This window comes from Ranitomeya imitator, chromosome 9, assembly GCF_032444005.1.
Source record: "Ranitomeya imitator isolate aRanImi1 chromosome 9, aRanImi1.pri, whole genome shotgun sequence".
NCBI classification, from domain to species: Eukaryota; Metazoa; Chordata; class Amphibia; order Anura; family Dendrobatidae; genus Ranitomeya; species Ranitomeya imitator.
In genome coordinates this window covers 5,848,695-5,862,515 of record NC_091290.1, presented here as the reverse complement: position 1 = coordinate 5,862,515, position 13,821 = coordinate 5,848,695, and the positions used below count along the sequence as shown (strand labels likewise).

The following is a 13,821-nucleotide window of genomic DNA, read 5'->3' as shown; positions in this document are numbered from 1 at the left end:
CAGAGGCCAGCACGTCCCCCCATGCCACATCTACCAGCGGAGGCCAGCACGTCCCCCCATGTCACATCTACCAGCAGAGGCCAGCACGTCCCCCCATGTCACATCTACCAGCAGAGGCCAGCACGTCCCCCCATGTCACATCTACCAGCAGAGGCCAGCACGTCCCCCCATGTCACATCTACCAGCAGAGGCCAGCACGTCCCCCCCCCATGTCACTTCTACCAGCAGAGGCCAGCACGTCCCCCCATGTCACATCTACCAGCAGAGGCCAGCACGTCCCCCCCCCATGTCACTTCTACCAGCAGAGGCCAGCACGTCCCCCCATGTCACATCTACCAGCAGAGGCCAGCACGTCCCCCCATGTCACATCTACCAGCAGAGGCCAGCACGTCCCCCCCCATGTCACTTCTACCAGCAGAGGCCAGCACGTCCCCCCATGTCACATCTACCAGCAGAGGCCAGCACGTCCCCCCATGTCACATCTACCAGCGGAGGCCAGCACGTCCCCGCATGTCACATCTAGCAGCAGAGGCCAGCACGTCCCCCTATGTCACTTCTACCAGCAGAGGACAGCACATCCCCCCATGTCACATCTACCAGCAGAGGCCAGCACGTCCCCCCCCATGTCACATCTACCAGCAGAGGCCAGCACGTCCCCCCATGTCACATCTACCAGCAGAGGCCAGCACGTCCCCCCTTGTCACATCTACCAGCAGAGGCCAGCACGTACCCCCCCCCCCATGTCACATCTACCAGCAGAGGCCAGCACGTACCCCCCCATGTCACATCTAGCAGCAGAGACCAGCACGTACCCCCCCATGTCACATCTAACAGCGGAGGCCAGCACGTCCCCCCATGTCACATCTACCAGAGCAGAGGCCAGCACGTACCCCCCCATGTCACATCTACCAGCAGAGGCCAGCACGTACCCCCCCATGTCACATCTAGCAGCAGAGACCAGCACGTACCCCCCCATGTCACATCTAACAGCGGAGGCCAGCACGTCCCCCCATGTCACATCTACCAGCAGAGGCCAGCACGTCCCCCCATGTCACATCTACCAGCAGAGGCCAGCACGTCCCCCCATGTCACATCTACCAGCAGAGGACAGCACGTCCCCCCATGTCACATCTACCAGCAGAGGCCAGCACGTACCCCCCCATGTCACATCTACCAGCAGAGGCCAGCACGTACCCCCCATGTCACATCTAGCAGCAGAGGCCAGCACGTCCCCCCATGTCACATCTACCAGCAGAGGCCAGCACGTCCCCCCATGCCACATCTAGCAGCAGAGGCCAGCACGTCCCCCCCATGTCACATCTAGCAGCAGAGGCCAGCACGTCCCCCCCATGTCACATCTACCAGTAGAGGCCAGCACGTCCCCCCATGTCACATCTAGCAGCAGAGGCCAGCACGTCCCCCCATGTCACATCTAGCAGCAGAGGCCAGCACGTCCACCCCCATGTCACATCTAGCAGCAGAGGCCAGCACGTCCCCCCATGTCACATCTAGCAGCAGAGGCCAGCACGTCCCCCCATGTCACATCTAGCAGCAGAGGCCAGCACGTCCCCCCATGTCACATCTAGCAGCAGAGGCCAGCACGTCCACCCCCATGTCACATCTAGCAGCAGAGGCCAGCACGTCCCCCCATGTCACATCTAGCAGCAGAGGCCAGCACGTCCCCCCATGCCACATCTACCAGCGGAGGCCAGCACGTCCCCCCATGTCACATCTACCAGCAGAGGCCAGCACGTCCCCCCATGTCACATCTACCAGCAGAGGCCAGCACGTCCCCCCATGTCACATCTACCAGCGGAGGCCAGCACGTCCCCCCATGTCACATCTACCAGCAGAGGCCAGCACGTCCCCCCATGTCACATCTACCAGCAGAGGCCAGCACGTCCCCCCATGTCACATCTACCAGCAGAGGCCAGCACGTCCCCCCCCCCATGTCACTTCTACCAGCAGAGGCCAGCACGTCCCCCCATGTCACATCTACCAGCAGAGGCCAGCACGTCCCCCCATGTCACATCTACCAGCAGAGGCCAGCACGTCCCCCCCCATGTCACTTCTACCAGCAGAGGCCAGCACGTCCCCCCATGTCACATCTACCAGCAGAGGCCAGCACGTCCCCCCATGTCACATCTAGCAGCAGAGGCCAGCACGTCCCCCCATGTCACATCTACCAGCGGAGGCCAGCACGTCCCCGCATGTCACATCTAGCAGCAGAGGCCAGCACGTCCCCCCATGTCACATCTACCAGCAGAGGCCAGCACGTCCCCCTATGTCACATCTACCAGCAGAGGACAGCACGTCCCCCCATGTCACATCTACCAGCAGAGGCCAGCACGTCCCCCCCCATGTCACATCTACCAGCAGAGGCCAGCACGTCCCCCCATGTCACATCTACCAGCAGAGGCCAGCACGTCCCCCCTTGTCACATCTACCAGCAGAGGCCAGCACGTACCCCCCCCCCCATGTCACATCTACCAGCAGAGGCCAGCACGTCCCCCCCATGTCACATCTAGCAGCAGAGGCCAGCACGTCCCCCCATGTCACATCTACCAGCAGAGGCCAGCACGTGCCCCCATGCCACATCTAGCAGCAGAGGCCAGCACGTCCCCCCCATGTCACATCTAGCAGCAGAGGCCAGCACGTCCCCCCCCATGTCACATCTACCAGTAGAGGCCAGCACGTCCCCCCATGTCACATCTAGCAGCAGAGGCCAGCACGTCCACCCCCATGTCACATCTAGCAGCAGAGGCCAGCACGTCCCCCCATGTCACATCTAGCAGCAGAGGCCAGCACGTCCCCCCATGCCACATCTACCAGCGGAGGCCAGCACGTCCCCCCATGTCACATCTACCAGCAGAGGCCAGCACGTCCCCCCATGTCACATCTACCAGCAGAGGCCAGCACGTCCCCCCATGTCACATCTACCCGCAGAGGCCAGCACGTCCCCCCATGTCACATCTAGCAGCAGAGGCCAGCACGTCCCCCCATGTCACATCTAGCAGCAGAGGCCAGCACGTCCCCCCATGTCACATCTAGCAGCAGAGGCCAGCACGTCCCCCCATGTCACATCTACCAGCAGAGGCCAGCACGTCCCCCCATGTCACATCTACCAGCGGAGGCCAGCACGTACCCCCCCATGTCACATCTACCAGCAGAGGCCAGCACTTCCCCCCATGTCACATCTACCAGCAGAGGCCAGCACGTCCCCCCCCCATGTCACTTCTACCAGCAGAGGCCAGCACGTCCCCCCATGTCACATCTAGCAGCAGAGGCCAGCACGTCCCCCCATGTCACTTCTACCAGCAGAGGCCAGCACGTCCCCCCATGTCACATCTACCAGCGGAGGCCAGCACGTACCCCCCCATGTCACATCTACCAGCAGAGGCCAGCACGTCCCCCCATGTCACATCTACCAGCAGAGGCCAGCACGTCCCCCCCCCATGTCACTTCTACCAGCAGAGGCCAGCACGTCCCCCCATGTCACATCTACCAGCAGAGGCCAGCACGTCCCCCCATGTCACATCTACCAGCAGAGGCCAGCACGTCCCCCCATGTCACATCTACCAGCAGAGGCCAGCACGTCCCCCCATGTCACATCTACCAGCAGAGGCCAGCACGTCCCCCCATGTCACATCTACCAGCAGAGGCCAGCACGTCCCCCCATGTCACATCTACCAGCAGAGGCCAGCACGTCCCCCCATGTCACATCTACCAGCAGAGGCCAGCACGTCCCCCCATGTCACATCTACCAGCAGAGGCCAGCACGTCCCCCCATGTCACATCTACCAGCAGAGGCCAGCACGTCCCCCCATGTCACATCTACCAGCAGAGACCAGCACGTCCCCCCATGCCACATCCATCAGCGGGTGTTCCGCAGTTCCCTGCACAGGTGGATGCCCAGGAGCGCTGCTTTACAGGTACAGTGGGGCAAAAAAGTATTTAGTCAGTCAGCAATAGTGCAAGTTCCACCATTTAAAAAGATGAGAGGCGTCTGTAATTTACATCATAGGTAGACCTCAACTATGGGAGACAAACTGAGGAAAAAAAATCCAGAAAATCACATTGTCTGTTTTTTTAACATTTTATTTGCATATTATGGTGGAAAATAAGTATTTGGTCAGAAACAAAATTTCATCTCAATACTTTGTAATATATCCTTTGTTGGCAATGACAGAGGTCAAACGTTTTCTGTAAGTCTTCACAAGGTTGCCACACACTGTTGTTGGTATGTTGGCCCATTCCTCCATGCAGATCTCCTCTAGAGCAGTGATGTTTTTGGCTTTTCGCTTGGCAACACGGACTTTCAACTCCCTCCAAAGGTTTTCTATAGGGTTGAGATCTGGAGACTGGCTAGGCCACTCCAGGACCTTGAAATGCTTCTTACGCAGCCAGTCCTTCGTTGCCCTGGCGGTGTGCTTTGGATCATTGTCATGTTGAAAGACCCAGCCACGTTTCATCTTCAATGCCCTTGCTGATGGAAGGAGGTTTGCACTCAAAATCTCACGATACATGACCCCATTCATTCTTTCATGTACCCGGATCAGTTGTCCTGGCCCCTTTGCAGAGAAACAGCCCCAAAGCATGATGTTTCCACCACCATGCTTTACAGTAGGTATGGTGTTTGATGGATGCAACTCAGTATTCTTTTTCCTCCAAACATGACAAGTTGTGCTTCTACCAAACAGTTCCAGTTTGGTTTCATCAGACCATAGGACATTCTCCCAAAACTCCTCTGGATCATCCAAATGCTCTCTAGCAAACTTCAGACGGGCCCGGACATGTACTGGCTTAAGCAGTGGGACACGTCTGGCACTGCAGGATCTGAGTCCATGGTGGCGTAGTGTGTTACTTATGGTAGGCCTTGTTACATTGGTCCCAGCTCTCTGCAGTTCATTCACTAGGTCCCCCCGCGTGGTTCTGGGATTTTTGCTCACCGTTCTTGTGATCATTCTGACCCCACGGGGTGGGATTTTGCGTGGAGCCCCAGATCGAGGGAGATTATCAGTGGTCTTGTATGTCTTCCATTTTCTAATTATTGCTCCCACTGTTGATTTCTTCACTCCAAGCTGGTTGGCTATTGCAGATTCAGTCTTCCCAGCCTGGTGCAGGGCTACAATTTTGTTTCTGGTGTCCTTTGACAGCTCTTTGGTCTTCACCATAGTGGAGTTTGGAGTCAGACTGTATGAGGGTGTGCACAGGTGTCTTTTTATACTGACAACAAGTTTAAACAGGTGCCATTACTACAGGTAATGAGGGAGGAAAGAGGAGACTCTTAAAGAAGAAGTTACAGGTCTGTGAGAGCCAGAAATCTGGATTGTTTCTGACCAAATACTTATTTTCCACCATAATATGCAAATAAAATGTTAAAAAAACAGACAATGTGATTTTCTGGATTTTTTTTTCTCAGTTTGTCTCCCATAGTTGAGGTCTACCTATGATGTAAATTACAGACGCCTCTCATATTTTTAAGTGGTGGAACTTGCACTATTGCTGACTGACTAAATACTTTTTTGCCCCACTGTATATCTTACATTGGGCCGCAGTGTTATCCTAAGCATTTCCTGAAGAGCAGCACTCGTGGACTTTGCAGGAAATCGCAGCTCGCCCCTATATTTGAAGCCCGGCTGTACCAGCAATGGTTCCCCCCCTCCATTATCAGGATCGGCAGAGGTGGTATTAATGCGCCATCACTGTATAAGGTCCCTCCCTGTCACCTTCACACCTTGGTGTTAATTCCTCAAGTCCCTGTTTGCTGTCAGCGAAAAGGGGAACATTTTTCTGCAAACCGTCCAGAGCTTTCCAGTGTCTGAATGTAACTGATAGATGTTTCTGTTCACTGCCAGCAAGCAGAGATAGAATAATGATGAAGTTAGTCCGTAAGGGCCATAAGTGGCAACTCTTTTAGCTTTCTTCCCAGGAGAATGATGGAGTTCTTCTGAGGGTCCTAGTGATGGGGCACTTCTCATTTCCAGCAGCCTGGAGGAGCCCTTTAATCGTCAGCTCCTGGGACTTGTGGTACTCCCTGTTCTCGGTCCTATGGTAAAGGTTGCAGCCAGTGAGCCGTCGCCTCTCGCTGGAGACCCCAACCTGGAATTACTCAACTTTTGACCTTATAATGATGAAACCGAACCCCCCCCTCCCCCCCCCCCCCCTGAGCTCCAGGGGCGCAGTGCCGCCATCCAGCTCCAGAGCCGCTGCTTTATAGGCTGTTACAATGGCGGCTTCAGTTTCATGGCCGACTCACTGTTTTCTTTACCGTCACTCATTTTTTATTTTTTTTTAACAAACACCTGAATTCTTCATCTCCAGCTTCCCGGCGTTTTCCCATAGATTCCTTCCCAGCGTTCCCCGGCCAATACAAACGTCTGGCGCTTCCAGGATCAGACTCTGCGGTCATCCCGATAATACAACCAGTCAGATGTGCACAAAATCCGAGCGCGCCGGCAGCTTTAGGAGAGCGGCCATGTTGTAGCAGCGCCCCGGGACCCGCGATTTATGGCCCTTCTGGACTTCACAGTAACGAGATCGCGTTTCACATTGGATCGCGCCCGCGTGTAACGATGACAGAGCGGCATTAACGCTGCAGCCTGACGCTGAGCTCCATTAGCTCCGGTTACATTTATCCTGGCAGAGAAGTCGGAGCAAACTTTACATTTATGTCTGGAATTTCTGCTAAAAAATATCAAATAAAAGACAATGTAGAAAACATATGTTTGTGTATTGCGGATGGGAGTTATGACCAAAAAACGACCGGCACATCCAAACTAGTGTGAATAGGGGCATACCCGGAGCAGCTACCTCCATATACAAACTAGTGTGAATAGGGGCATACCCGGAGCAGCTACCTCCATATACAAACTAGTGTGAATAGGGGCATACCCGGAGCAGCTACCTCCATATAAAAACTAGTGTGAATAGGGGCATACCCGGAGCAGCTACCTCCATATACAAACTAGTGTGAATAGGGGCATACCCGGAGCAGCTACCTCCACATCCAAACTAGTGTGAATAGGGGCATACCCGGAGCAGCTACCTCTACATCCAAACTAGTGTGAATAGGGGCATACCCGGAGCAGCTACCTCCATATACAAACTAGTGTGAATAGGGGCATACCCGGAGCAGCTACCTCCATATACAAACTAGTGTGAATAGGGGCATACCCGGAGCAGCTACCTCCACATCCAAACTAGTGTGAATAGGGGCATACCCGGAGCAGCTACCTCCACATCCAAACTAGTGTGAATAGGGGCATACCTGGAGCAGCTACCTCCACATCCAAACTAGTGTGAATAGGGGCATACCCGGAGCAGCTACCTCCACATCCAAACTAGTGTGAATAGGGGCATACCCGGAGCAGCTACCTCCATATACAAACTAGTGTGAATAGGGGCATACCCGGAGCAGCTACCTCCATATACAAACTAGTGTGAATAGGGGCATACCCGGAGCAGCTACCTCCATATACAAACTAGTGTGAATAGGGGCATACCCGGAGCAGCTACCTCCATATACAAACTAGTGTGAATAGGGGCATACCCGGAGCAGCTACCTCCACATCCAAACTAGTGTGAATAGGGGCATACCCAGAGCAGCTACCTCCACATCCAAACTAGTGTGAATAGGGGCATACCCGGAGCAGCTACCTCCACATCCAAACTAGTGTGAATAGGGGCATACCCGGAGCAGCTACCTCCACATCCAAACTAGTGTGAATAGGGGCATACCCGGAGCAGCTACCTCCACATCCAAACTAGTGTGAATAGGGGCATACCCGGAGCAGCTACCTCCACATCCAAACTAGTGTGAATAGGGGCATACCCGGAGCAGCTACCTCCATATACAAACTAGTGTGAATAGGGGCATACCCGGAGCAGCTACCTCCATATACAAACTAGTGTGAATAGGGGCATACCCGGAGCAGCTACCTCCATATACAAACTAGTGTGAATAGGGGCATACCCAGAGCAGCTACCTCCACATCCAAACTAGTGTGAATAGGGGCATACCCGGAGCAGCTACCTCCACATCCAAACTAGTGTGAATAGGGGCATACCCGGAGCAGCTACCTCCACATCCAAACTAGTGTGAATAGGGGCATACCCGGAGCAGCTACCTCCACATCCAAACTAGTGTGAATAGGGGCATACCCGGAGCAGCTACCTCCACATCCAAACTAGTGTGAATAGGGGCATACCCGGAGCAGCTACCTCCATATACAAACTAGTGTGAATAGGGGCATACCCGGAGCAGCTACCTCCACATCCAAACTAGTGTGAATAGGGGCATACCCGGAGCAGCTACCTGCATATACAAACTAGTGTGAATAGGGGCAAACCCGAAGCAGCTACCTCCATATACAAACTAGTGTGAATAGGGGCATACCCGGAGCAGCTACCTCCACATCCAAACTAGTGTGAATAGGGGCATACCCGGAGCAGCTACCTCCACATCCAAACTAGTGTGAATAGGGGCATACCTGGAGCAGCTACCTCCATATACAAACTAGTGTGAATAGGGGCATACCCGGAGCAGCTACCTCCGTATCCAAACTAGTGTGAATAGGGGCATACCCGGAGCAGCTACCTCCGTATCCAAACTAGTGTGAATAGGGGCATACCCGGAGCAGCTACCTCCATATACAAACTAGTGTGAATAGGGGCATACCCGGAGCAGCTACCTCCATATACAAACTAGTGTGAATAGGGGCATACCCGGAGCAGCTACCGCCATATCCAAACTAGTGTGAATAGGGGCATACCCGGAGCAGCTACCGCCATATCCAAACTAGTGTGAATAGGGGCATACCCGGAGCAGCTACCTCCATATACAAACTAGTGTGAATAGGGGCATACCCGGAGCAGCTACCTCCATATCCAAACTAGTGTGAATAGGGGCATACCCGGAACAGCTACCTCCATATCCAAACTAGTGTGAATAGGGGCATACCCGGAGCAGCTACCTCCATATACAAACTAGTGTGAATAGGGGCATACCCGGAGCAGCTACCTCCATATACAAACTAGTGTGAATAGGGGCATACCCGGAGCAGCTACCTCCATACACAATGTACAAGAAAGCATGTCGAATATGAAATACATGAAATATGAATAGCAAAATGGCTTTTTGAACATTAGGAAAAATATTTGAGAGACGCTTTGCACAGAATTTGGCCAAATAGTGTGAGCCCATCAACCATCATCAAGGTGGTCTCATTAATCTGATGGGTCCCTGACCTCCCTGTCCAAATGTGAACACTTACCGAAGGCCAATGTCTGTATGCCTGGGTGAATATGGACACCTCTGTCAGCAAAGCCTACATATGGGTTGGCCGGAACCAAGTGTGATTAGACGTAATTAAAAACCACATGGTGAAGGGAGGAGTGCTCAGTCAGTAAGCTGACAAAGAAATGACAGAAAAACCACTGGCACATCCAAACTAGTGTGAATAGGGGCATACCAGGATGCCCCCTGAGGAAGTGTTACGAAACGCGCGTCGGGGTAAAGGAACGGAGACACGGACATCTTACCATATGTAAGTCATTTGTCAGCTTGCCCATACCTTGATTAGTTTTTGGGACCGGCCACGGTATTTTCTAATAGTGTATCGTTATAGGTGGTGAGCGCCAGTATATTTACATGCCATGTGGCAGTGATAATTTAAAGTCCCATTGATTGGGTCACCTGGCATTCATGGAGCCTTTTGTGTATACAAACCCTATCGGTTTGCTAGGTACTGGTCTCTGACAATGCAGTTTTTTCTGCATGTGGGCTTTCTTGGCTATTGAATTTTCATATTGGTGTTTTTGTAGATGTTATGTGAATAAATCCGCTCCAATACATTTGGAGGTTTTCTCATTCATAACTACTGTTGTTAAATTATATGTGAATTATTAATAAATATTATTGAATCTAAGTATCGTGGTGCATTGTGTATTGAGTCTGGTTGTGTTTTATGGCAATTTGAGACTTTTTGTGGATTGTTACGTCCGTTTTATAATGTGCGGATTCCACCTGCGCCGTAAACACTTCGCTTCACATGTCTTGGTGCTGATGTGGGCGACTCTGCACAGGATCAGTCTCCTTTCCCCTCTGGCAGCCAATAGTAGTGCCTATACTTCCCGTGTAGTAATTTTTTACAACAATAAAATGATTTTTTTTTAATCCTTTATGTTTCCGTGTGTCCTCCCAGGAGCTATTGTTAATCTGCGCTGCAGGAGCTGCTCCAGACAGAATCTGTCTCCTCCTCTGTACAGTACAGCTGTACTGCCATATAGTGCAGGGCTCTGCTTCTTCCCTGCCAAGCAGTCAGAAAGATATTAGGTGCCCTGCAAAGAAGGGCATCACTCTGCACACTACTGGCTGTGATTAGGGTAACTGAGCGTGTGTGTTCTTCAGCACTTGGCTCATTAGGTGGAGGGGACTGAGTGTGTGTCCTCCAGCACTCGACTTGTTAGATGGAAGTGACAGAGCATGTGTGTCCTCCAGCACTCGGCTCGCTAGGTGGAGATGACTGAGCATGTGTGTCCTCCAGCACTCAGCTCATCATCTGTAGTTGACTGAGCGTGTGTGTCCTGCAGCACTCGGCTCATTAGGTGGAGGTAACGGAGCATGTGTGTCCTCCAGCACTCTGCTCACTAGGTGGAGGTAACGGAGCATGTGTGTCCTCCAGCACTCTGCTCACTAGGTGGAGGTAACGGAGCATGTGTGTCCTCCAGCACTCTGCTCACTAGGTGGAGGTAACGGAGCATGTGTGTCCTCCAGAACTCGTCTCACTAGATGGAGATGACTGATATGTGTGTCTTCCAAGACTCGGCTCATTAGGTGGAGGGAACTGAGCATATGTGTCCTCCATCACTCATCTTGTTAGATGGAGGTGACTGAGCATGTGTATCTTACAGCGCTCGGCTCACTAGGTGGAGGTGACTGAGCATGTGTGTTCTCCAGCAGTTGGCTCACTAGGTGGAGGTGACTGAGCATGTGTGTCCTCCAGCACTCAGCTCATCATCTGTAGTTGACTGAGCGTGTGTGTCCTCCCATCACTCATCTCATCATCTGGAGGTGACTGAGCGTGTGTGTCCTCCATCACTCATCTCATCATCTGGAGGTGACTGAGCGTGTGTGTCCTCCATCACTCATCTCATCATCTGGAGGTGACTGAGCGTGTGTGTCCTCCATCACTCATCTCATCATCTGGAGGTGACTGAGCGTGTGTGTCCTGCAGCACTCGGCTCATTAGGTGGAGGTAACGGAGCATGTGTGTCCTCCAGAACTCGTCTCACTAGATGGAGATGACTGATATGTGTGTCTTCCAAGACTCGGCTCATTAGGTGGAGGGAACTGAGCATATGTGTCCTCCATCACTCGTCTTGTTAGATGGAGGTGACTGAGCATGTGTATCTTACAGCGCTCGGCTCACTAGGTGGAGGTGACTGAGCGTGTGTGTCCTCCAGCACTCGACTTGTTAGATGGAGGTGACTGAGCATGTTTTGTCCTCCAGCACTTGGCTCATTAGGTGGCGGTGACTGAGCATGTGTGTCCTACAACACTCCGCTCATCAGGCGGATGTGCACATTGCTATACACTATGAACACCAGATGGCGCTGTACTATATAAATTTCCGATCTATGAAATGAATCGGATTAATGGTTGGAAGTGACGAGGACCTCTCATCCAGCTGTGATCTGTAAACCCCGACCTTCACTTTGTGTTTTCCAGAGGGCTTGAGCTGCATGAACAAAGACCACGGATGTGGGCACATCTGCCGGGAGACCCCGAGAGGCGGCGTGGCGTGTGACTGCAGACCTGGATTTGAACTTGCAAAGAACCAAAGAGCTTGTATCTGTGAGTGTCTGGGATCTGGGCGCTGAAGGCCAAGAGATCATTCGGTCGTCCCGACTACGTTTGCTTGCTGTCAGTGACTGAAGACTTGTGTTGTTACAGTTGTGTCCAGATTAAGTCATCCTGTTTGGGGTAAGCAGATCAGCAGCACAAATCTCCCCCCTGTGCTGAGACTCTGCTACAATGTATCAGTGCAGGCAGGGCTCAGTTCTCAGAGTGTGACAGAACGCCGCTATCCTGGTGAAACATTAGGACTTTCTGCTGGAATGGTTTCCATTCACTGAAAGCAAACCGAGATCCCGAGAAGGCCGAGAACGGAAATACAAAGTGAGAGATTGCAGCAACGTTCTTGGACATGGAGCATGCCGGCCCTTTACACCAGACACGTCAGACAATCGCTCACATAGTGATCCCGAGTCTTCTATTGGGCAGGCTCCTCATTTTATGGGTTAATAATAAGGGAACAGCACACTGTGTTAGTTTTTTCGGTCTGTATCTGCGGTTCCGCTGATCTCCGGCCCACACGTCCCTATTATCACTGCTCCATCCCACCTGATTTCTGTTCTTTTGTGCGGGAAGAAAACCACAAACTCCCCGACTTTGTGGACTTTGGGATCTCGCTGTAGTCCGACTCCTGATTGGTCGGCTCATTATGTTATGTCTCCGCGTTTCCAGATCTTGACTCGTAAAGTTTTATTTCAATAAATAAATAAATGAGTCAATGTCTGCGCCAAAAATCCATCAAAACAGAAATCCTGAGTGGCTGTGCCTGTCGCCGGCAGCTTGGCTCCATCAGGCTCACGTCCAGCCGTCCCCTTTATGTGTAGCGCGTCCATCGGGCGGGGGGCCGCTATATAAACTGCTGGTGAGCGGAGGCCCTCCATCAGGCGGGAGATCGGGGTCCGGCAGGGGGGCTTGGGTTTCAGCGACTCCAATTGTAATTAATAGGGAGATTTCACCAATATAAAACCAGAAAATCCAGAGAAATGTAATCAGAGAAAGGTTCTGCAACTGCCTGTGATACTTGTCTCAATACTCTGCCATGTCCCAGATCTCTGCTTGCTGTCAGTGAATGGTAGCATATTGCTGCGTCCACTGACTGAAGATAGATCTTATGAATACAGACGATTCTTCTCTGATTTTGACCCGTTGGTGTTTCCTTCACAGTGACCTGTAATCATGGAAATGGAGCATGTCAGCATACATGTAACGATACCGACACCAGGCCAGTGTGCATGTGCCACCCGAAGTACAGCCTGCAGTCTGATGGCAAGACCTGCATAGGTAATTACTACCGGGCTACTAACGCCAATCATATCATACAGTACTGATCCCGAGTTACCTCCTGTATTATCCTCCAGAGCTGCACTCACTATTCTCCTGGTGCCGTCACTGTGTGCATACATTACATTACTGATCCTGAGTTACCTCCTGTATTATACCCCAGAGCTGCACTCACTATTCTCCTGGTGCCGTCACTGTGTGCATACATTACATTACTGATCCCGAGTTACATCCTGTATTATACCCCAGAGCTGCACTCACTATTCTGCTGGTGCAGTCACTGTGTGCATACATTACATTACTGATCCCGAGTTACCTCCTGTATTATACCCCAGAGCTGCACTCACTATTCTCCTGGTGCCGTCACTGTGTGCATACATTACATTACTGATCCTGAGTTACCTCCTGTATTATACCCCAGAGCTGCACTCACTATTCTGCTGGTGCAGTCACTGTGTACATACATTACATTACTGATCCTGAGTTACCTCCTGTATTATACCCCAGAGCTGCACTCACTATTCTGCTGGTGCAGTCACTGTGTGCATACATTACATTACTGATCCCGAGTTACCTCCTGTATTATACCCCAGAGCTGCACTCACTATTCTCCTGGTGCCGTCACTGTGTACATACATTACATTACTGATCCTGAGTTACCTCCTGTATTATACCCCAGAGCT

At 52.2% G+C, this 13,821-nt stretch overlaps 1 protein-coding gene across 4 annotated transcripts in view; it reads left to right on the top strand.

Annotated features, from left to right (window-relative positions):
- The window catches only part of SCUBE2 (signal peptide, CUB domain and EGF like domain containing 2), a 127,632-nt gene that overhangs the window by 37,433 nt on the left and 76,378 nt on the right, over positions 1–13,821 (top strand). For all 4 annotated transcript variants that reach the window (XM_069740098.1, XM_069740099.1, XM_069740097.1 and 1 more), the window contains exons 5-6: positions 11,732–11,857; positions 13,022–13,138. In XM_069740098.1, coding sequence (XP_069596199.1) covers positions 11,732–11,857; positions 13,022–13,138 — 243 coding nt within the window. The remainder of the gene's footprint in view (positions 1–11,731; positions 11,858–13,021; positions 13,139–13,821) is intronic.